Source organism: Dermacentor albipictus, chromosome 9, assembly GCF_038994185.2.
Source record: "Dermacentor albipictus isolate Rhodes 1998 colony chromosome 9, USDA_Dalb.pri_finalv2, whole genome shotgun sequence".
Taxonomy (NCBI): Eukaryota; Metazoa; Arthropoda; class Arachnida; order Ixodida; family Ixodidae; genus Dermacentor; species Dermacentor albipictus.
The window spans coordinates 46,422,597-46,446,095 of record NC_091829.1 but is presented as its reverse complement, the minus strand read 5'-3'; the positions used below and the strand labels follow the sequence as shown (position 1 = coordinate 46,446,095).

The 23,499-nt window shown below is 47.2% G+C and overlaps 2 protein-coding genes across 2 annotated transcripts in view; one reads left to right on the top strand and one right to left on the bottom strand.

Moving 5' to 3' along the window:
- The window catches only part of ptc (protein patched), a 28,092-nt gene extending 5,370 nt beyond the window's left edge, over nt 1-22,722 (bottom strand). Inside the window, exons 1-11 of the mRNA XM_065425720.2 lie at nt 22,220-22,722; nt 17,512-18,062; nt 16,438-16,561; nt 14,667-14,881; nt 13,725-13,872; nt 10,137-10,565; nt 6,434-6,687; nt 5,556-5,632; nt 5,015-5,124; nt 1,536-1,848; nt 80-1,059 (exon numbers count right to left, since the gene is read on the bottom strand). Coding sequence (XP_065281792.1) covers nt 80-1,059; nt 1,536-1,848; nt 5,015-5,124; nt 5,556-5,632; nt 6,434-6,687; nt 10,137-10,565; nt 13,725-13,872; nt 14,667-14,881; nt 16,438-16,561; nt 17,512-18,062; nt 22,220-22,324 — 3,306 coding nt within the window. The 5' untranslated portion in view covers nt 22,325-22,722. The remainder of the gene's footprint in view (nt 1-79; nt 1,060-1,535; nt 1,849-5,014; nt 5,125-5,555; nt 5,633-6,433; nt 6,688-10,136; nt 10,566-13,724; nt 13,873-14,666; nt 14,882-16,437; nt 16,562-17,511; nt 18,063-22,219) is intronic.
- The window catches only part of LOC135897172 (leptin receptor gene-related protein), a 416,125-nt gene that overhangs the window by 272,807 nt on the left and 119,819 nt on the right, over nt 1-23,499 (top strand). The gene's annotated exons all lie outside the window — the stretch shown is intronic.

Genomic DNA, 23,499 nt, shown 5'->3' with positions numbered 1-23,499 from the left:
AAAACTTCGAGCACATTGCAACTGCAAATTGCACACATCGCACACTGCAAATAGCCAACACTAAATTGCAAATGCCCACCTCGCCAGGTGGTCCCACCAGAGAAAGCAGCACCGGCAAAAACAGCAGTCCGTTGAGAAGACCCAGAATCACCAGGGCCGACAGCACGTAGAAGAAGTGCCGGACAATAAAGTCAAATTCGGACGACGCCAGCACGAGCACACCCAGCAGAGTTGACACCGCACCATGCACAACGGGCGTGAACATCCATTCCATGCTCAGCGATACTCGACGATTTCTGCAGCCAATGGCCGTCAGAAATGAAATTGCAACATGAACAGTGAACTGTACACCAACACCAACGGCCAGCACAAGGAGGACAGCAGGAATGGCGCTGAGCCGCACGCCGAGGAAGCCCATCGCACCAAAGAGTTCAAGGACGAGGCTCGCGAGGACGAGCACAAGGAAGCAGGCAGCCCAGAGGTTCAGGAGGGCCAGCGCAAGCACCAGAAACACGGCGGCCAGAGCCACAGCCAGAGATGCCATCAGGTGAATCCGGAGCCGCAGGTGCTGCTCCCAGAAGGCAAAGGGGGCTCCGCGAGGAAAGTTGGGGAGTCCCCGTGCCTCGAAGCGTGCGCACAGTGCCCACACGCTCTCGAGGGCACGTGACACCTCGCCGCTGTTGCGCAGGCCACGGAGGTAGAAAGGCATTTGCGCGTAGGCAAGCGGCGCTGACTTGGGTATGCGCAGTTCAACGTCCTGCCTTGAGTGCATCCACTGCCGCGGTTCGGGCCTGAGGTTGGCCTCCGAGGCCGAGTATGCGAGCGCGTCATTTGATGCCCACGCCGAGAGGTAGTTGTAGAAACCCTTGGGGTTGACAAGCCCTTCATCGTCAACGAGGCGTCCCTTGGGGATGAGCTTCTTGTCGATGGGGTTGTCTGGCCGGCCTGTTTGCACAAGGAGCTTGTAGGCAAGGACCCCTTCGTCTGAAGCATTTGGAAACCACTGCTCGCGGGTGATGCAGCCTCGCTCCCAGTCACGGTCAAATGCCTTCTGCAGGCCTGCAGAAAGGCAAAGATATACAAGCTAAGCACTTTGATGCGCACTATGATAAAACTCTGTAATGCCCAACGTATCATATATGCTATGCTGAGTTTGATACTTCGAAAGTCTGATTTAAGCAAGAGAAATAAACTCTTAGTCTATGGTAGCGTTTTTGATATGCTGGAGTTAGTTTTCCATCAGGGATAGTTCAGCATGCTCAACTATCTCCAATGAATTACCAATTAATTAATAACTATTCTAATTAGGTTTTCACTAAAACAACATTTCATAGTTGTTGTTTTGTACCAATATACTCTCCATGGCCAGAAATTAAGGTCAAAAGTGAACAAGTTGTTTTAATTTTCCTTGATGTAGAACTGTGCTTCGGCATTAGAGGGATAATTTCTACAGTATAGGTGCTTTCCATTCTATATTGCGCTGATGATCAAGCCCAACACCGAATTCTAGGCGACCTTGCCAAACCAAAACTGACCTTGTAGCCAGTCCCGGAACAGCGTGAGCCAGAAGTCGGGAAGGCCTCCATCGTCATTCTTGATGATGTGCTCGACAGAAGTGAACGCCTCGTGAAACTCCAGCAGGAGTCTCTGCTTAGTCGGATACTCGAAGTTTCCCCGCGTTATGGCAAAGATGTGAAAGAAGCCGAAGTAGTGGCTCTGCGCCTTCAGGAATGCCTGCTCGCGGCTTCCACCTGGGACCACTTCGGCCAGGTCCAAGCCTTCGTCTGCACGTAAGGCCCCCCAACCAGATGCGGCCAGGAGCGCCACCAGGCCCAGCACAGTCAGAACCTGCAGCAGCAGATGCGATCACTTAGACGGTTTCCCAAGCTTCTCACTTTGGAGAAATGCCCTTGGCCTTCCCGGAGTGACAAAGACCCCTTCATGTGTTTGCCCCTCCTTAGCCGAACCCCTTTTGTACATGCAATCTTACTAATGATACATACATGGTTCCTCCACAAATTTCAGTTCATCAAATGGCGACAATAAGAATAGGACCAGCACAGTTACTAGTAGTACAAAGGGCGCGCCTCCTTTTCTATTCTTAAGAACTGCTCAATGGCCAAATTCACACATGGTAGCCAGACTGACAATGCAACAACAGCAAGACTGAAAATGATGTCACGACTATGGCTTGAAGTGACTTGTTGGAAGCTCGAGAGCAAATCCCTGGTGGGGAATGCGAGCAAATTGAGTTATATTTGAAGCTTACTCGCTTTTATCTGCAGCGTGGGGCTGATTGTGGCTATGACCTGCAGCGATATAGACGTTCACCATCACATTATGTCCTGGCAGAGCCCTTAACGCTTTCCTGTCTGTGCTTTATTCCCACTGATAACCTGCTATTGATGGTCGCAAATTCGTATTCTGCTGCTTTTTGAGTGCTCTCGAACAGCTAGTGCCTTCTATTGGTTTATTCAGAAACTATTTATTCAATTTTCTTTCTTTTTTCCCTCCTCCTCCCTCCCCTGAAGCACAGGGATTGTTAAAGCACCTTTGAGAAGGGGCGTGAAAAGTGCAGTGAGCGCTCATAGTTCCCAAGATGCACGCCACTTATTCACATAAATGTTGCATTTTTGTTGATTCTGACGCATCTGCGTGCAAGTTTTTGAACTTTGGAAGCAGCAGTGACGTGGAAGACAACTTCGGTATGTCAGATTTCAGCTTGAACTTTCACTTTCTTCTCCGAACCCTTTCAAAGCTACTGTGCGATGATATAAAGATATCTTGCGTGTTCTTAAGGTCACAGCTCTTATTTGCAGGGTGTTACCATCCTTTGGTCGGGACCTTTAGCCAGCAGCCACACACGAAGTTGAGTGTTGCGTCATAAGATGGCCGATAGTCGACCTCGGCATTATGCTAGGGCTAGTCCCTAGAGCTAACGTTTTCTAATATATATCTAAAGAAATTCTTCACATAGAAGGAAGGCCAGAGCGGTGGCGCTCCTACGCCGCACAACAGAACTCCCTGGAGGCAGCTGCTTCGTTGACGCGGCCCAGTATGGCAACAGCGACAATTTCACGGTGGTGTCAATCAACCACAGGGGCTCGACCGTTAACGCGGCTTCGGTACGAAGCACGTCGTCGCGTGCGGCGGAGCAAGTGGCCATTGCCTTGGCCCTCCTGGATGACGGACATGCCAATATCTTCAGCGACTCCAGGGCAGCCATCCGCGCCTTCAGCGTCGGCGCCGTGTGTAAGGAAGCCTGTCGCATCCTCGACGGCAAAAGCATCACCGCCCACACTCTCACGTGGTTCCCCGCTCACATGGGATCCATCACGGGAGGCCCCACAAACCTCAACGAGCTGGCCCACTCCAAGGCGCGAGGTCTCACTTTCCGCGACCATGGAGAACTCCAACGCCGGCCCGCAGCGGTGGAGAATAGAGATCAACCGACCACATATAACGAAATTGCGCAGCACTTTTATCTCGGCAGGAGAGAGTTTCCCCTTCCACACAAGAAGTTAAATAGAGCGCAGGCATTGACCTTCAGATTACTGCAAACAGGCTCATATCCCAGCCCGGCTTTATTCCACAAAATTTATCCCGACACCTATGCCACTAGTTCTTGCAGGCATTGCAATGACATCGCTAGCCTAGATCATATGCTCTGGCGTTGCCCCTCGTTACGAGGCACAGAAGAAATCAATGAAGACAAGTGGCTCTCCGCTATCAAGAGCCCTGATGCCGGGGTGCAACTATGGGCTGTCCAGAGGGCCCACGATGCGGCGGTCGGGCAAGGCCTGACTGTCCCAACGTGGGAGCGGCCCGCAGCGCGCTGAGTCGCGTGCCTCAGGACCTTATTAAAGTTTCGCATCCATCCATCCATCCATAGAAAGCCAACATTTGTTGGAATATCCCACAGGTCTGTTGAACATCTATATTCTGAATTTTTTAGTTACCTTTGTGCAAAGAAACAATGACGTCCTTATAATAACTTTCTTGTTTTTTTTATCACAAAATTTTTGTTTTTATATACGTTTTTTTCCAATTCTTGTTATTCAACATGTTTGGGACTAGTACAGTTGGAAAGAAATTTTTTTGTTCTACAATTGGATACTGTACACTTTAGCATCATGCATGCTCTCCCAAAAGAAAAAAAAAGGAATTTACAAGACCTTTTTGCTTATCTATTATTATTTACTAACTTTTTACTGTATTTAATAGACTTTTCCCGTGGACAGGGTAGTGTTAACAGCTGTAACTGTAAAGGCGGTGGTGATGCCATGTGTGGCGATATTGTGACAGCGAAGGCAAAGTGGCAGGGACAAGGGAGGCACACGTGTTCAGTTTGGAGCTTGTGGGACCATGCAAATCCGTTTACAGAAGCTATCGTTTCTAGAAAAGATTTGTGACAAGCTCTGAAATAAGAAAGTGGGTGGCATTCTCGGGCATTTTGCTAACAGACTGTAGGGAAGAGCAGCAATTTAGATGTTTAGTGGCCACATTCGGACATCGTTATAATGCAAATTCAACTCGCGGTACGTGATCAGAACAGTGACATCTGGTGGATCTAGCACAAATAAACATACAGTATGTGGCTTCGTAAAGTATTAGGAAAGTGCCTTAGGTAGTCGGAAATACTATTCGGCATGGATATTACCAACACTAAAAACGGCAAATTCTAGACGCTTGTGCATATTTTGGCAAAAGGCTTGGCTGGCTTCGCTGGCCCACGGCCAGCAAGCCAAGGCGACTATCAAGGGGACATCGCTGGCCCATAAGAGGGATCACACTTGTGTTTCTTACATATAGACCCGATCGCAACTGTATTTTTCAATATTGCAAGTTAAAGAAGGCACTCTTGCATTGCATGTAACTCTGCTATAACAATTAATGTTCAGCTCTATTGGCACAGAACCTGCCAGTGTATTATTACTGTCCGACTGAATTCCAATTTATGCACAATATTAGTGCAAATGCAAACTGGGTGCAGTCAACATTACAGTCTACTCACTTTCACCGGTGTCTGCTGCAAGAAAGGCGCGTAGTAGTGACTGGCAAAGTAGTCCAATGACCACCAGCACTGCCTCTCGTCTTGCTTCAAGTCGACCACCCGAGCGGCATCTGCACGAGATAGAGTCTGTCATAACCGCTACTCACTTTACAACCAACAGGTCAGCATGCCTTCTCCAAAATCAGCGAAATGCAGCAATAGCGATTGCCATGTGGTTTCAGTGAGCTCTGGCTACAAGCAGAATACACTATGAAATAAAAGGTTTACTTAAATTATGAGGTTTATTGTTCCAAGGCAACAGTCGAGCTATGTCAACTAATGATACAGTTACTATTAACGATACCACTGCTACAACTACCACAGTACCACTTGGAGTGCACAAGAAGCTTTACAGAAAACCATTTCTTTTGCATGTAATATGCAGCTGTTCGAGCTGGTATAAAACCTCGATTCTAAATTGCATTAAGCAAAACTAAATATGACTGCTATTGTCATGCAAACCACGTGTAAAGTGCGACCTGGTTGAAAGAAAGATACTGACCTGTGCCCACCCAAGTTTCCAAGGGACCGACTGCTACCACTGTCGCTGGCCTGGCTACGGATCGAGCTTGTGAGTCCCTGCATGAGTGAAAGGAAAGGAGCACTTGTTTAGCAGGAGCCCCTTGTTGTCATTGCCACTAAGACAAATCACTTGTTTTATAACTTCGTTGGCCGCATACATCTGCTTCACCTGAGATGTGCTCAGCCACTAGCAACATGAGTAAACAGTTTTGAATTTTCACTGTTGTCTAGAAAAACATAGTAATGCAAGAACTGCTGCAACAACTTCACCGTGTGACGCAGCAGCCTCTCTGGTTACATAAAAGAAAAATTGCTCACACACTAAGCCTTAACAGATTCTCTAGCACTCTAGTACTGCTCACCCTACTACTCCAAGGCCAGTCAGAATCGATAGTGCAAAACAATGTGGACAGAAGAAGGTGAACAAGAGGGAAAGAAAAATACAGTCAAACCTTGATATACAGATCATGGATGTAACGAATTATTAGATACAACGATGTACATCTAAAATTTGCTTGCCGATATCAGCATATTATGAATTATTACCAAGATATTTTTGTGTCAGATGCAACTGAGTTATAGCAAGTTTAGACTGTACCATATTTCTCTCCTTACTTTTCATACTGTTATTACGGCCGCTACCACTGCTCCAACTACAAGCACAAAGAGTACAGTTAAAACCCAATATATTGAAGTCTGCAAAATCGACATGTTACTTCCTATATCAAAACTTTGTTATACTGAAATTCAAACATTTATCCAAATAGGTACAGTCGTAACATATTTTTCTTGCTCGGAAGAGACCATAATATGTTCAGGTGACCGGGCAACTGATATGAGAAAGCAGGATTCACACACCCTTCAGCAGCCACTACAACTGTTGCATGTTCGGCTGAGCAGCACTGTTGCCAGCTGTGCCGGCTTCGCCTGAGGTCCACGCTGACTGCGGCCGGAAACAAGAGGAGCATGGTGGCTGTGCCAAACGTATGCAGCACGGCAGCTTGGAGTGCAAAGGCCCGCAGTGCCGGCACTGGGATCAGCGCAGCTGCGCAGAACGCGCCAGCTGTACCAGCCCATGCCACCAGCACGCTGGGTCCGACGCACTTCAGCACCTGGTAAGTAGAAATGTTGGATGCTCACTTCTGTTTGCCTGAACAAGCAGTAAGTTATCTTCACTGTGCATCCCGTAAGCAAACCTGGCAGGCTAGTTGGTGCATACAGGCCTTGAACAGAAGCCAGCGAAAAGGCAGGACTTATCCAATCTGTTTTCTTTGCCCTTGTGTCTGCGTCTTTTTGCGCTTCTTGGAACTTTTTTATACATGAATGTATAGCAACTTGCAGACTTTTAGTACTTCCAGGCAGATTAAATGAAACAATGCACACAACAAAAGGACAGAATTATCCCAGATGACACATCATTTATGTCATTTGCCTTCTGTTGCTTGCACTGTTTCAGAAATTTGCTGAAACCTGACCTTAGCTTCTTTTCTTAATGGTTTCTGTCTTCATGTTAAGTTGCTACATTCATTTTCTTCAGCCAACGTAGGTTTGCAACAGGACAAAGGCCCTGCACCGAGACCTCGTATTACCATCAATCTGTGCCAGCCAAAGTCATCCCATGCCCGAAAATTTCCTAATTGCAGCACCCCCTCTAATCCTTTGGCACCCTCGACAGTGTTTTCACTTCCCTTTGCACCTTCTCTGTTATCTCAATAGATGCAGACTGCCTGTTCTATGCATTGCATGACCAGCCCAAGCTCACTTCTTCTGCTCAATCACAACAAGAACATCATGCACACACATTTGATTTCTAATCCATACTTCCCATCTTTCCATTGTTTCTATTGTTGCACTGGCTTTAAGTTGCTTTCACGTGTCTGTTAAACTTCAAGTACAGTCAAATTTCAATAATTCAAACTCAAAAGCGCCCGAAAATTTATTTGAATTAAAAGAAGGACATGTTTTTGAAGTATTTGTACACCACAGCATGATGTACGAACGGTGCGAGTCATGAAATATTGCGACGCACAAGTACACAGTGAGCAAGGACCACAAACTGCCCATGCCAGCCAACGCTCGCTTCCTGATAATGGCAGAAAGCGAAACTTGAAGGAGCAGGCTAAACAGGCATCCGGGCAAGCGTGGAGACCGTAGGAGATGAAGGAGTTACAAGGGAGATAAGAAGGAGGGCGAGGGGTGGGCAGGTGAGAGGCAGGGTAGGAGGGAAGCGGATTTGCTTTCCCACCAGTATGGCCCTAATTACCTTTGCCACCGAAGCGGCGGAGTTGCTGAGGCCAGGACTGGGCCTCTGCTGCTGCTTAGCATTGCGTGCTTGCATGTTTTTCTTTCATCTGCAGACAGATCGGTGCTGCGTTTACCTTTTCATCCTGCGTTCTTAATGCGAGTCATGGCTTATAAGATTACGAAGTCGTGGCCACTGATCATAATCAGCTTGGTGTGCTCCAATCTGTTGTGACGTCGCCATATTTGAAAGACAAGGAGAATGAGGTACTGGGTGTCACCTTCGTGTCCTTGTATTGAGGGTCTGTCTTGTCATACAGAATCAGATATGGTGCACTGTCTCCAACAACCTTTCCATCAGGACATCTCATTTTAGACACGTCATTGTAGAAAGACAAACGCGAACAAGAGCAACCAAGCCAACCAAAACAAGCGCAAGTGAGAGCTGACGCGAGCAAACAATAGTGGGAAATAAGCGGTCTGGCTGAACCAGACGCAAGTACAAATAGAGCGGTCAGGCGGGTTCGCACGATACTAGTTTCCCATGCGTATGCCACTGCAGGGGCCAGTCCTATTGGTCTCCTCCGCTCGTGGCTTGCTTACCGCCACGGCGAGCCATGAAAAATTGGCCCAGGATCGGCCCCTCCTGCAGCGTGTGTTTTGCCGCTAGTATGGCTGGGGCATTACGACGCAACGCAAAAACAGCGACTTTGCCATTTGAGAGAGGGTGAAATTTCTGCCACGGGTCTTTTTGTTCTTTTGTTTTCTCCTGCATGCCCTTGGCATTGAGGGATTTCTCCTAAGCCTTTCCTTCTCTATGGCGGGGTCAGAGCAATGTTGGTCGGAGGCACCACTGTGTGATTTGGCGCGCTGCTGAGCACATTGTCGGAGCGCAATATGTTCGAATTAGCAGTCGCAAATATTTGCGCATTTGAATTACCACCCGTTTTCGCCCATTCGAACATACAGAAGTTTGACGGGACTCCGGCGTCAGTTCGAATTAAGCACGCTCAAATTAATGAGATTCGCCTGTACAGTCGAACTTGACTATATTGATTTATACCATATATGGAACAATTTCTGGACACGGTATAGTTACAATGAGTATATATAGCAAAAATTATGCTTACATCGAACAAAACTAGTAGCGACTCCCGATATATCGAACGTCAAGCGGCGGAAAGTGCCCCCGGAAGTTGGCTTTCCCTCACGGTGACGGGAAAACTCGGCAGCGCGGCTCCATCCAACTGCTCTCCCTAGGTGACCGCGCTTCCTCGGAGCTGCCAACACCCCCCTGCAAAAGATGATCCTAGCCCACCCACAGCGCTTGCCCAGACAGCCAATCAGAGGCTCTTGTGCCCTCGTCGTGCAAGATGGCGAAAGTGCGAGTTGTCTCGCTGCTTTTCTGGTTCATTGTGTGCGCCTAGTGCGCCTTCTCCCATAGTGTTGCCGTGATGAAGCGGCAGAATTCGCCTTTCGTCGTGAAGCTCGAAATCATAAATCGGGTCGAACGTGGGTGAGAAGTCGGATGTCCCCGCAACGTACAACATTCCGAGGTGCGCTCTCGGCACGATCATGTAGGGGGAAATTAGGGCTAAAGCGGCCTAACTCGTGACCCGGTGCCTGTGGCGCCATACGCGTACGCACGGCCGTGTACGTGTGGTTCATCCGAAATAGCTTCAGTCGTACCCACTTCCGCGTGCTCGGTGATGACTGTAAATTCTGATTAATGTGACGAAGCCGTTGCCGGTGTTGCCAAAGTTTGGAGCGAGCTGTCAGAATTTCCGGAAGCGGTTGACGAATCAACGGTGGACGAGTTTGTGAGCGCAAATGATGGTGTCGCGACCATGGGAGAGCCCAGAAACGAAGACTACATTGCCGACATCGTGCCGAGCACAAGTGAAAGTGGGCACAATGAGGAAAGCAACGACCGTCTTTGGCCCACATACTCCAAAGTGATTGGTGCGCTCGCACTAGTTCGGTGCTTCTGCCCGAACGCAGAATGTTGCGGCCTCAGCTGCTCCGACTCCTTAAACAAAGTGGAAAAGTGCGTGCGTCGCATGCAGCAAAATTGCCCAAGCAGAAGAAAATGCAGGACTATTTCGTGCGAAACTAAGCTAGTTTCATCAATAAAGTGATTTTATAAATAGCATATGCTTTTATGACATCGAACTATTTAGCAGACTTATATCGAATTATGCTCTATATTGAACTGATAGGCGTTTTTTGGCGAGTTGGATATAGCCGGGTTCGACTGTAGTAAACATTCACTATCACTTCAGGAACTTCTTTCCTCGGGCAGGTGTCAGTGAAGTCTCACCTGAGCGGTGCGCTCGTATGGGGGCCGACTTTTAGCCCCTTGTCGGTATGCCTGGTCAAGCAGGAACAGGGTGTCCAAGGCCAACCCGAGTGCCAACGATGGCATCACTTGAGTCGTGGCTGCATTGAATGGCAGGCCAAGCAGGGCGCAGAGGCCCAAGCCGGCCCCCACTGCGGCCACAGCCAGAAGCACTCCAAGAGTGCCCAGGATTGCACTGCCCCAGGGGTTGTCGCGAGCGGCCGCAGCCCACAGCGACAGGCAGCCGTAGACAACCATCAGCAGGCAGCCAAGCGCCACACGAACTGGGCTCACTTGCGAGAAGTCCTTCATGACGTCCGCAAGCGATGTGGCTGTGAACACGTGCAGCTCACCGATGGGTCGTCGCGTTGTGTTGCGGTACTCGAACGACGCATCCTCCCGCAGGACCTCCTGGGACAGGTGTGATAGTCAGACACAAGGCAGTTGCATGGAACTTGAAGTTTGTTGCATTTTTGCTGTTATCGAGTCAATACTAGCTTGTCACAAAAGTTCCCAGACAAAAGAGACTAAATTATGTGCACAGGACATAGGATTGTATTGTATCTGCGGCATGATTACACCTACTATAACAAGAACATTAATAAGATGTTTGGTAGTGGAAGAGTACCTGTATATTATTTTGTGCGCTTTAATCCTTTAGTCCACAAAGAAATTCCTCATTTAGGAAAAAGAGCAACTAAGTGACTGAACCAGAGCTTCAAGAAGAAAGCAGGGAAAAAGACATACATGCCCCTGTTTGACCCTCTTATGCCATTTGAAATTTCATTTCATAACATTTTTTTCTACCCAATGATGCTTCGTTTTATGTACCATAAAACAATGTCATCTGTGATGGGCTTTTGGTGTAACTTAGTGTTCTTTTTTAATCTTTCTTTGATGGCAACTTCTTTTATTGCAACTATGTCAAGTATATGCACAAGTGATCATCAGATTAAAATGATATAGTTTCATAGATTCAAAGTAACGTGCACATGCACTTAATAGCAAAGTGTACAAGATGCACAAGCACAACAGTCTTATATATATCTATATACATATTTTAGAACCACCGACCAGCAGTTGAAAATAATTTCTCCTGCACATGCTGTATTTTCACACTTACCGCCCACCTATGCATACAACCAAAGTCTTAACAAAGCCTTTAAAAAAAGAAAGAAAGAAAGAAAAAGAGTGGGAGAGAGAGAGATAAAAGAAATCATGCACATAACGTGCACATATAAGTGAATACAGAACACTCAAACTTCATATAGTGAACAAGTTCACAAAATTATTGGCAAGAAGCAAAGCTCAAGGAGTGAACTGGTTTCTGGTTTTGTACAGTCATCAAAAATGCTGCCTGTAACTATTGACCGCTGTTGAAGCATGGTGTAGCTTCACAGCATACAGCAGCATACTGCAGTGAAGCCGCACCTGCAGTAACCGCAAGACAAAGTTTGTGCACAAAACCCGCACTTTACAGACTTAATTTTTATGCAGGTTATGCACATGAAGAAATGGTAGCCGAGGTTAGCGAGAATCATAGCCACTGTGCATTTTCACTCTGCGAGGCGGCTGAAAAGTAGCAGCAAATTCAAGCTCCAAGCGAGACAAGCATGCATTAGGCATTGAAATAGACAAAAGGCATCCAAGTCCAGTACCTGACATGCATGCAAGGTTCCCTCGGATCCTGCAGGCATGCCAAAAGAAAAGAAAAACCTTGGTTAGTCGCACGTACCGAAGAAGACAACAAGATAAGGATTAGCCGTTTGAACTTTGTTATTTTTCAGGAATGAAGAAAGCGCAACTGGTCACAGGAGGAGCTACGCTTGAATCAAGTTAAGTGCACAAGTAGTTGATCGCTTGGCTTTGACTTCGTATCCCCGACCAACAATTTCAATGATGAAGTCTCGCGAAGGCGGCAGCCAAAATGAGACTAATGACCTCGTTACGTCTGCTGAGCCTGACAGAGGTTCCCTGAAGTTCAAATAATCTCTTTTCTTATGACATAAGACATTGCTCCCCCCCCCCTCCCCCGCCCCAGCTAAACAAAGCTCTTTACCAAAGGCACCGAGATGCAGTCGCTAACATGTTCATGTTGGTGGCCACAGGTAGTTCGAACATGAGCATGACTTACAGTAAGACTATGATTTTCACTGTGCCTCAAACAACGATGCCTCCAAGTGTGATCGAAGTACAAGAGAACTGAAGCAGTGTTTAACCACGATCCATTCCCAAGTGCCATCATCACAAAAATTTAGTTGCCAAATCTACCCTCAAATGCATGAAGAATGTTATAAAACTTGATTGGTGAAGTAACAAATTCAGTGGACACGTGCCATTGCTACGGCCAACTGCCATCATGACAAAAATTTAATTTTAGCCACCAACATGACTGAAAATATGCAATATTGGCATGCTTCCATGTTTTCTTAGTTGTTGTAGTCACAGTTTACAAAAGAAAAAAGGCATGAGACATGAACTTACCATGAACCTCAATATAACAAACACAGATATATACTAATACAGATTATCGGATACCACAAAGTAAATCTAAAATGTTTGTCACCGATGTCAACATGTACAGAAAGTACGTTTATAGTGAATGTTGCATATAAAGAATGTAGTATTTTCATGTCGGACCCAACTACATTGTAACAAGGTTAGAGTGAATTGCGATCAAAGGTTTACATGACAACAGTACTATGAAAAATCTAAATTCCAGCATAGTTTGTACCTGCAGACAGTTGCTAACAATGCAACAGGGTGTTTTTTTTGCATACATTACTCTGGGCTGCTAATTTGAATTCCAGGCTGTGAGCCCACAATGTGGAAATGTTCAGCTTTTTCACAAGTATAAATAAGAGTGTGATGGAAACTCCAGAACATTCACATTGGCAAATAAGCTCAGTGCCTGACCAGAACCCTCTAACGCCTTCCAGCAATTGATCGGTGTTAGATGACATTTTGTCAGTAATGAGTGTTGGCATAATTGGCAAATTAGTAGTTGGCAATCAGGGCCCCACATGTCACAAAGTGTCACGATGTGAATGTGATTGCTATGTTACCACTCTGTGCAACACTGCAAATTTAACAGGACATAGAAATGTTCAAGTCAATGAAGCCTCTGTTGACAAAGGGCATCCAACAATTGTTTTGGTTGGAGGAACATGATCACTGAAACGCAGGCAATTTTGCTTTTTTGAACATGCCATCAGGCAGCTAAAAGGAACCTTCCTCTATGCGAGGTTTGTGAAGTGTTTTATACATTAATGTTTTGTGTGTCACAACTAGCTCTCAAATCTGTAAAATAGGTCCTCTGCATAACTGGCTTCCCTGCACAACACCTACACTGTTTCATCCTGTCCACATCGACTTTGTTTTTACTTTTGTCTGTAAACGGAAAGCTGCTCTCAACTGCGTTCAGTGAAGTCCAACGACTGCAAGAACTACAAATGTCATTCCCAGCGCCCATCACAGATCCCACACTGTCATTTCTTCAAAATAATTTCCATTTCCTTAATTAACAGTGGACCTTAACTGCAAGCGTGATGCTGCTTGTTCTTATCCTACCTCTGCAAACTTGCGCTGCCAGGCCTCAAGGATGGAGCGCGCTTTGTCCATGGTCCAGTCGAGGTGCGCCATCCGGTAGTGCCCTTTCCAGTAATGGTACATGTCGCGCTCTGCCATCAGCTGAACAACCGACTGCAATGCTTCCGCCCTGCGTCCGAGGTACACAAAAAGTACTGTAATGGCTCATCTGTGTGCACTGCAAAGGGGCAGCCAATTATCACCCAACAAGCCATTAAACAAGAATTTTTTTTTACTGCACTAAAGTGAGTTACTTTCCTACAGACCCTTTGTAAAATTCCTCACACAGCACAATTCCTTCCACAGCTGCGGTGGTAAAGGGTTCTGTCTCATGCTAGAAGCACAGACTTCTTTAGCATGCAGCAGACATGCACTCTCTTTGTCAGCCATGTAGCGGCTCTTTAAGCAACTAAACTCAGCACATTCAGTAAGGTATCCAAATTAAATCAACACTTCCTTACAAAATCATGCTAATGTATGTCTCCTAAGGATTCATGGCAATAACTTTGCAGAGCATACAACAGTATTTAACAAAAAAAAGTTCGAACAGTAAGAAAAATTTTCAAGTGATAGAAACTACAGGTGAATTCCACAAGCTTTCTTTCAGAGCAGGTTTCTGAGTTCCTCTAGTTATTTCAGATTACCTCAGTCCAGAATGCATTGCTCCTGCTGTACTGTCAAGGCATGAATTTAACAAGACATTTTGGAGTGCGTCAAGCTTAGCACGCTACACTTGAAACATTTGCTCTGATCCAGCACAAGCCATTATAATTTCCTCCAGATGATTAATAGTGACTTGATTTGCCAAATTCAAATGTAACTTGAGTACTCATGTGAATACTCTCGTAACTCCCCTGAAACGAGGAGTGGAATCTGCCATACATCTCTTGCATCTTGGCGTTCCTGTGATAAACAGTGTCTCACCGAACTATGTGCCCCGACCGGTTTTTCTGGACACCTCCAACGATGAGGTCCTCAGGCCAGTGCATATACTTTGTTGCGAAACCGTAGCAGCCACCCGTCAGCTGTGCACCGATGTCAGGTGCCCGTCCTGAACGCTTGTTGGGTGCGGTTTCTGGGCATCGGGGGTCACTTGGGTCCAAGCAGGGTTTCTCTTGGTATGCTGATGTGATGCCTGCCTGTTTTTTCATGCAAACGTAACAAAGACACACTCAATGTCACGAAATACTGAATGTGATAAATTTCTAGCGGCAGTCTTATCCTTTTTCATAATGCAGGAAATGATTGAAATTCTACCAAGTTTCCAAAAAAATGTTGGGTGCAGGCAAACCATGTTTTCGGCGAAAGCATACAAGCACCCAGAAACAATGAGGAAGATTGCAATTATAAGCAAATTTACAGATGTAATCATCATCTGTTCACACTGAAAGTACTTTTGCTTGTGAACGCTATGTTCTCCTGCGTTATCCTTTGCTGCATTCATAAGTGACAAGCTAATGTAGAAAATGATGACGATCAGCTGTTGTGGTGCCTCTTGTAAACAAGCACAATGGCGCCAGCAATGGCTGCATACCGTCTGATCCCCCCTGGAAACCTTCCCACACTTATACAGGGTGTCTCAGCAACACCTGCCTCCAAGTATTCGAAACAGGAAATTCCATTCAGAATTGTAATTTTTGCTTGCCCAATTTCACAACAGCGGTAAACATAAAACTCTGATAGTTATAATCAGCTTATCATAAATTAAAGGAATTTCGCTAAATATTGGTTTAAGTTATATTTACGGTGGGTTCTCTGTTGGAGACTTGAAGCCAGTCAGGCCTCAATACACAATTAGCAGAAATCCTGGAACCAGCCCTAGCTTCAAGGTATTCATCTCCAATGTCAGTGATGAAATACACTGGTGTTCCACATAATACGTATTGTCAAACTTTGTTTAAAGAGCTTTCAAGGGGAATACCAGTATGTTGAGTAATTAGTAAATTACTCTAGTGCAATAGTAGTAAAGCAGACAGAAAAGGTGCCAAAAGGAAAGACAAGTGCTGACAATGCCATGGAACTCTTGTACCAGCTTGCCAGAACACCAAGGATCTCCACAGTGTCTACTCCGGTCTAGTTGTCTATCAGCAAAAAGAAGCGCATTGGATTGCATTTTAAAGGAACCAGAGACAGAGCCCAGTAAGTTTCGAGTTATGAGTAACGCAAGCCACATTGACCTAGGGCATCCGACTAGACCAACAAAGATGAGTTGTTCCGCTCTGCTTACTTTATGTACCAGATCCAATTAAGTGCCAAGGGTAGGGTGGGACATGTGCATATGTTGTGTCCACATACACAGAGCCATAATTTACTTCCACTTCCTTAACAACCCTTGTACCAACACCAAGTCTTTAGTCCTTTCACAGTCACCCAAAAAGAAGTTTGCCCCCTACAGCTGCCATGATGCACTCATCACTGCAGGTGTCATAGCTGCCACATGAGGCAAGTAAATTTACACAGGGTGATATTCAGAGCATATTACAGGCCATGCCAAAATTTTTGTCAAGAAAAGATCACACTTTAAGAGTGAATTCAGATTTGGCATGTGAATATGTACCATATAGCTCTCCAGTAAACATCTACACCTGCTAAATACTCATACTACTTGGCTTAGTTGAAGAGGCATGTACAGCCTCTTCAACTATGTCAGGCATATACATTTCTACTGATCATAGGTATACTGAATTCATTTTACCCTTCGCATGAAATCTTGGATAGTGTCGAATGGGAAGGAGCCACCAAAGGTCGCCACCTTCCGGATCTCGGCAACTAAACGCTGTGGGTTGAGGTCTGTCCACTGTACACCAAAGCCTAGGATTCTGGACCAGGAGGAAAAAGCCTATTCAAGAACACACATTCAAGCAGAAAGGAACATGGTTTTCATGCGTTGCTAGCACACTGCACAGCTTATATGCCTTCAGCTGAAGCCCTAATTAAGGCCAGCCATTCAGGGTACCTTATGTTTTCTGCTAATGTAAGCTTGGCTGTTTGACAATGAAAGACAATAATGTTGAAAGCTGAGTCCTGGGGCGGTAATCTTGCATGATCACTGTCGAAGATACTTTCACTTTTGCAAGATTTCATGCTACTAGTGCCGGATGTGTTCAGAAACTAGTGGCAACGACATTCTTGGCACTATGTCGACCATGCCGTACACTGTTCTGGAAATGTTGCGAATTACATGACACCAACACGTCTGGCACTATAGTCACGCCAAATCTCACGAAAGCGAAAGTATCTCCAAAAGTGATTGCACAATAGCACCCCTAGCAGAATACACTGCAAAAAAGATCAGGCACTATCAGAGCTCAGTTAAAGGCAACGAGAAGGGACAAGTATCGCATTGTCGAGAGGGAAAGAATAAGGTTAGCCTAACTTTGTGTTATATTGTTAAGGATAATCACAGTGCAAAAATGTGCTGCGACATCAGTGCCTTTGCATTTTCTGGCAGTAAGTCTCCAGGGATTCGTGTGTAAACTCTGCATTGAAGAGATGACAGTGTATGTGAGCAGACATAATGAAGCTGCAAAAGGGAATGAAGCGGTAAAGGAAATGAAATTTTCTAGATATGACAAATGGCTAACTAAATTTGGTTATCTGTGCTCAATCACCAGCACAGATAAGTACACATTCTGAGAGCAGTTCTTTGGCAGGTCATCTTCACAATTTTTCGCAATGACTGAATAGTATGCTAGCAGTGACATCAATATTTGGAAAGTCACTAGACAGCCAGGCACAAGGTGCTTCTAAAAGGAGAGACATCACTTACGGGATGTGAGCTGGAATCTCTGGCCCGAGAAGCTTGGACCCTTCCCAGAAGCAGTCAAGGGGCGTCACAATGATGCAGGGCAAAAGCTTCTCAAGCATGTCGTCCACATAGCTCTCATCAAACGTAGGGAAGCTGGGGGCATAGCACAGGTCTTTGAGCCGCCATGTCAGCTCGAACATGTCCACGGTGACTTGGGTGGCCCGGGAGAGGGCATCGAGATGTGACAGGAGCGTCTCGGGCCTCCGCAGGAGATCACTACCCGAGGGCGCCGTCTGTATCACCAGCTGGCTACTCGTGCCCGCACCCTCACCCAAGGTCGATCGCACGTATGCCTGCTCACGCTCAAGGCGTCCACCGCGCTGCACCCACAAGTTGTGAACGTCCGTCTCGAGGTGCGCAGACTTGAGGCCCACACAGAAGGTGGCGAGCACGAGAAGTCCGACGAAGAGCACCTTGCCCGCATTGCGGTCGACAAATCGACCCAGCTGCACAAGCTGTCCCTGAAGTTGGCCGCGCACGAGCAGTGACCAGCGGCCACCACTGGCGCGACCCTGCGAACACCAGATGGTTCCTCATGAGTAACTCCTTGTAATGGTGGCAGACACACAGCTGCATTTATAATGTATGCATTTATCACCTGTAATGAAACACTACACACACCAGAGGCCGTATTCTCAACAACTTTAGTGACATCATCCGCTCTCGCAAGATGCAAGATTCAGCATCTGCCTTGCAGTACTGACAGGCATGTGTTAGTGTCACAACATTTCTCTTGCTCACTGCTCTCAACCACTACGAAATTTTGAACAACCATGCCTTGCCAGTTTAGCCAATGAGCTTATATGGAAAGTGATACATAGTCAAAAGTGTTCAATGGAGGAGGAACCCCAGGGCACATGCTCATTGATATCCTCACAGTTGCCGTTGTGGCCTCCCACCATGATGAAAGTTTTAATGTAGAATGTCACATCTATACAATGTCCAGTAACTGCTAAGGCACAAGAAGGATTTCATATGTTATGGTAGCAACTAGCTGGGACATTTACAAAATAGTATGAGATAACAAATTAAGGCAAAGGCCGACTTTTGGCGATGGCTCAAACAACAAATAAGTTCTGTTTGGGTTTCGTAGGGATCTATTTGAATTTCACTTGTGTGTGGCGTTTATGGAGCACTAATTCAGAACAGCCAACCGAAGCAATTCAGCTCAAATGATAATGCATTTCCACAATATAGCAGAACGGCAACCTCTCAATCTTGCTGCCATAGGTTGTGCTCGGACTTGGTAAACACCTTAGTGGCACAGTTGGTGCCCAAAATGGAAGTTTTCTTTTTTTATTATTGTTACTACAATCTTTCACATATACCCTCTTTTATTAGTGGCATGACATGGTGATGACCATTTCCAGAGAGCCGCTAGAAGTGCTATGCAAACATTCAAAGGGCAACTGTATATTAGTGACCTGTGTATTTTCATTTAAAAGAAAATATCATTTTTAAAAAATTTTGCACTTGTCGCATGAGTGACTCTCTTCATTCAATATAACACTTCGCAGTGTTCTTGTGTGGTTTATAAGCGGAAAATAATTTGCGAATTTGCCTTCGACTGGGTCATTCGTAATGTGATGCCCTGTAATATCCCGCGGCCCCGGAAAATCATTGATACAAATCTCAAAGGCCACGCATTACTGTATTGCAAACACCGAAAGGAACCATGACGTCATCACCGCCATGTTGTAAAGACGAAGGCATCATTTTTTTTTAAACGTAACGGTGTCATGTGTTACATTCAACGGCGGGGACACAAAACGGTACTAATAAATCTAAGCAAAAACGCAAAAAGCAAAAGTAAGTGCAACAATTTTTTTTGTGCCATTGAAAAGCGCTAACGTCATCGGCACCGCAGTTAAGGCGCGAAATTCAATAAGAGTTTAGGGTTCATTATTTCCGCCGGTACCATTTCTTATTAATTTTTTAGCGAAGTGAAGTTTATGAAAGTGCTCCAGCTTAGTGAATGTCCTACGATAAATGAAACCGCGCAGGTATTCGCTAGCTCGGCTCTCAGTACATGTGCCCCCTGCTCCGGCACAGCCGCGAACACGCATAGCTTCCAAGATCCGTACACACACACACACACACACACACACACACACACACACACACACACACACACACACACACACACACAAACACACACACAGAGAGAAAGAGAGGACGTTGCTTCCAGCGGCCGTGTTCGCGGTCTCAGCAAGGAATCTCAACAGGATGAAACGCACGCACTACTTAAAGCAAAATGCGGCTGGCATATTTACAGAAACAAAAAAAGAAAACAGTAACATAAAAGCTGCCACAATGCAAGTTGACATAAATTTGATTGGCAAGGCTCTCGCTGTCGCGTTGATGGAAAGCCGATCACATTCTTTCGAGAATCGGGACCAGCCTGCGCGGAAAGGAAAACGTTGATACGTGACATACAGAACGAATTACAATGAAAGATTTTTTTTCTCGGCTCAAGTAACGAACCCTTGTGGAACGGAATTTATGCGTTTATGAAGGACAGGCCTGCTGGTATTGTAAACAGAAGCGTGAGCAGCCATGACCCAGACGACAGCGCAGTAAATTCGTGAGCAAGAAAAACGACAAGCGACCAGCCTTCGCATAGCATACAGCAGTTCGGTTCCCTAGGCGGCCACGTACTACCACGCACAGCTTCCGCGAAAGCGCGTACGAGCAGCACCGGCCGCCAGTCGACCGGCTCCCCGGATAGTGTGTACTACCACCGCGTGGAGAGGGAAGCGACCACACACGCGGTGGCCGTCTTACGAAACCTTCTGCCAACAGCGAGAGACACCTACGCGCTAACATTCATCTCGAGCGCACACACACGCTCGCATGCAAAAAAAGAAAAAAGAAGCGCTTCACAAGTCGGTGCGCGCACGTGCCCTTACTGGACTTAATATTTGGTGATGGAAGCTATGCAAGCGGTAGTGACGCTTTTCTGTCTGCGGACGGTGCGCAATCGAACAGCACGTTCCAGTTGACTCGAATTCCTACGAAGCATTGCACTCTCCATCACAGGTTGTTCATTTACTTTCATCTTGCGTCTGTATTATCAGCTGATCTACTCTATCTACGGCGCCACTAGTTGAGAACGTGTTCATTACACCCCTAAACGAGAGACGAACTCGCCGCGGTCTACAACTAACCAGCCCTGTGGCTCGCAAAAAACGCAAGGGCCGTTTTTTTGTTTTTATCCAAGCTTGCAAGAGCCAAGCTCACTCAACAGAGACGTCACCGAAGACGCCGCGCGGTTCAGTTCACGCGGGGCTGTACCGGAGGCGGCTAGCTTCCCGCCGCGAGGTAGGGAGGGGGGGCGGCTTCTTCGAAGAAGAGGGGGTGCGGGGACCACCCGCGCCGAGGAATCCATCTTGGGGCCCCTCGTGCGCCTTCCCCCATAAATAAAATTGGGGACGCCTGACCCCCACAGGGTGGTGTTGGAGGTGGGGGGATGAAGGGGCTTCCCAAAGGAGGAGCGGCCGCTCGCTGTCAGCTCGCGAGATGTGTTCATCCGCCAGCTGCGTGCGCTGCTCGATTTGTTGCGGCCGCACCGTGGAAGCCAGGGCCACTGCCGACCGTTTCTGTCGAATTGTCTACTCGGTAAACAACAACGCGGCCCTGTCCCTGTCTAGACGAAGTTATGCGCTACAAAGCGCACGCATTCTACGTCGGTCTCATAAAATGTAGTGACGGCGACGTGCGCGTTGTAGCAAACTGTCGGGGACAGCACAGCAATAAATGAAAAATAAGTCTGCTTCCGTCCATCCACGTATTTGCTCCCGGAGGTCGACGAATACGCTAGGAGAGACTTCGAAGAGAGAGAGAGAGAGAGAAATAAAGACATCAAGCGACGTGACAGCACTGCATTAAAACAACAAAAAAACGAGGTCAGAGAAACCTGCCCCCCACGAAGCGAGCGACGAAATATATGCCGCAGTCCGTTCAGTGCGGAAGCGGACGTGTGCGTATACTACTCCTCCACTACTACTTACTACGCGACTCTGGGCCGCGTACTGATCAGCGGCTACAAGTTGGTTTCAAATACGTTCAGAGATGCATTCGGCTTGAAACATACGACTCGCTGAAATCTGCAAGTTGTATGTTGCTCGCCGTCTTTCGCACACGTAAACTCTTGACCATTGAAAATAGAGCAATGTTTCCATCAAGGCGACGTGATGAGCAGCCGTCAAAACAACGGAACAGTATTACAAATGCCGTCAAACCGAAACACAAACAGGAATTCAAATATGATTAGTTTAAATTCCGGCGTTTTACGTGCCAAAACCACTATTTGATTATGAGGCACGCCGTAGTGTGGCTCCGGATGAATCTTGTGCTCCTGGGGTTCCTAAACGTGCATCCAATGCACGGCACACGAGATTTTTTTTGCATTCAGCCCAAAACATGGATCCCACAAGCTTGTACAGCGCCAAAATGATTCCACTTCGAAGGATGGGACTGCACGGAACAAGCGCGAACCGGACTACCAGGCAATTGAGACGTCAAAGTCGTAACGGTGCGTTTGACCGCTCGCGAGGAAGCCAGCTCCGCAGCACGAAACGCGCTCGACTTTCAGCTATATTTACGGGCTTGTACGGAATGTCGAGATCAAACCCTTCGGTTGTTGTTTTCAGTGGAGTGGGCAGCTTACCTTTTCAATCTGCCGAACCGCCGTGCGAGCATCCGTCCAACTCGTGCGCGTCAGAAGACCAAGATCGTGTCTCCTGCAGTACGACGACGATGACCTGGGGCTCATCTCGCCCAGCTCAATAATGTCCGACGTGTGTCGTCGGTATTCGACATTGTTGCGTCGTGGCGACGGCGCCAGGTTTTCTCAAGTTTTGCATCGAACACAAGACTGCGTGACAATCACGGGGCGAGCTCGCGGCTTCCGAACGAAAAAGACCGATCCGCGAGGCGGGCGCACACACACAACACGGGCCAAACACGACACTTCCCAATCACACAACACAGGGATGGCGAATACTGTTCTCCGACCGTGTCGAGTGACGACTACGTATCCGGAAAGGTGTACTACGCGTAGGACTGTTAAAAACACAAGGGCGGCCGAGAAGCCGCCAGCTCCTCGACCCCGAGAATTTCAACCGACAGCCATCTCCATTACAAAACCACACACGCTCACACGATTGCCGAGCGGCGCCGCTGTTGTCCAGAGGAGCGCCACTGTAGGCACCACGTGATGCCATTAGAGCCCCGCGATTGGTCTCCGGTCTCCTAGCGACGCTCGGGAGGAGAGGGGGATCTTTTTGTGCCTGCTTCCTTGTTGCACTCGCGCGGGCGAGCGCTTGTATTTTTTGTGCTTTCATTTTCCCGCATGCGCGGGACCACACAGCGCGATGAAGTTTTCATAATCGCACGCTCGAAGATGCGGATTAGGAGAGAGGGTCCGCTTTTATGGATCGGCTCTTTCGGAAAAGAAAGATGTTTCTCGGACGTGTCAGAAGACGGCGACGGGGAGTATACGCAACAGGCGAGGGTGCACGCGTGCGAATCGCCCGTGGGCACCTCTCTTTTTTTGCGTGCCGCTCGCAATCGCCGCGCGCTGACTTCGCCGCGCTACAATGGCCGGGGTCCCCTTTCTGTTCCACTTCTTTGACTCCATTCTCCGCAGGGGCGCATTGAGTCGTACTAGCCATAAACGCGTGACTCCGCTCCCACCTGTCCGTCCGGGGCCTCTGAAGAAAGACGTCTTCACCAAGCGCCGAGAAGCGGGGATGCGGTTCGGCGAGCACGCAAACAAGCACCGGCGGTAATTAGTGCGCTTCGGGCGGAGAAGACGGAGCAAATTAAGCTGTGCGCACCTGAATGATGCAGAAGCGTGCAGTAAGACATTAAGTGCTCAAGGTCACCTCTAACAGCGCAGCGGCTGTAAGGTCCCTCTATTACGACGATCAGTGTTTTTGTTTTTTC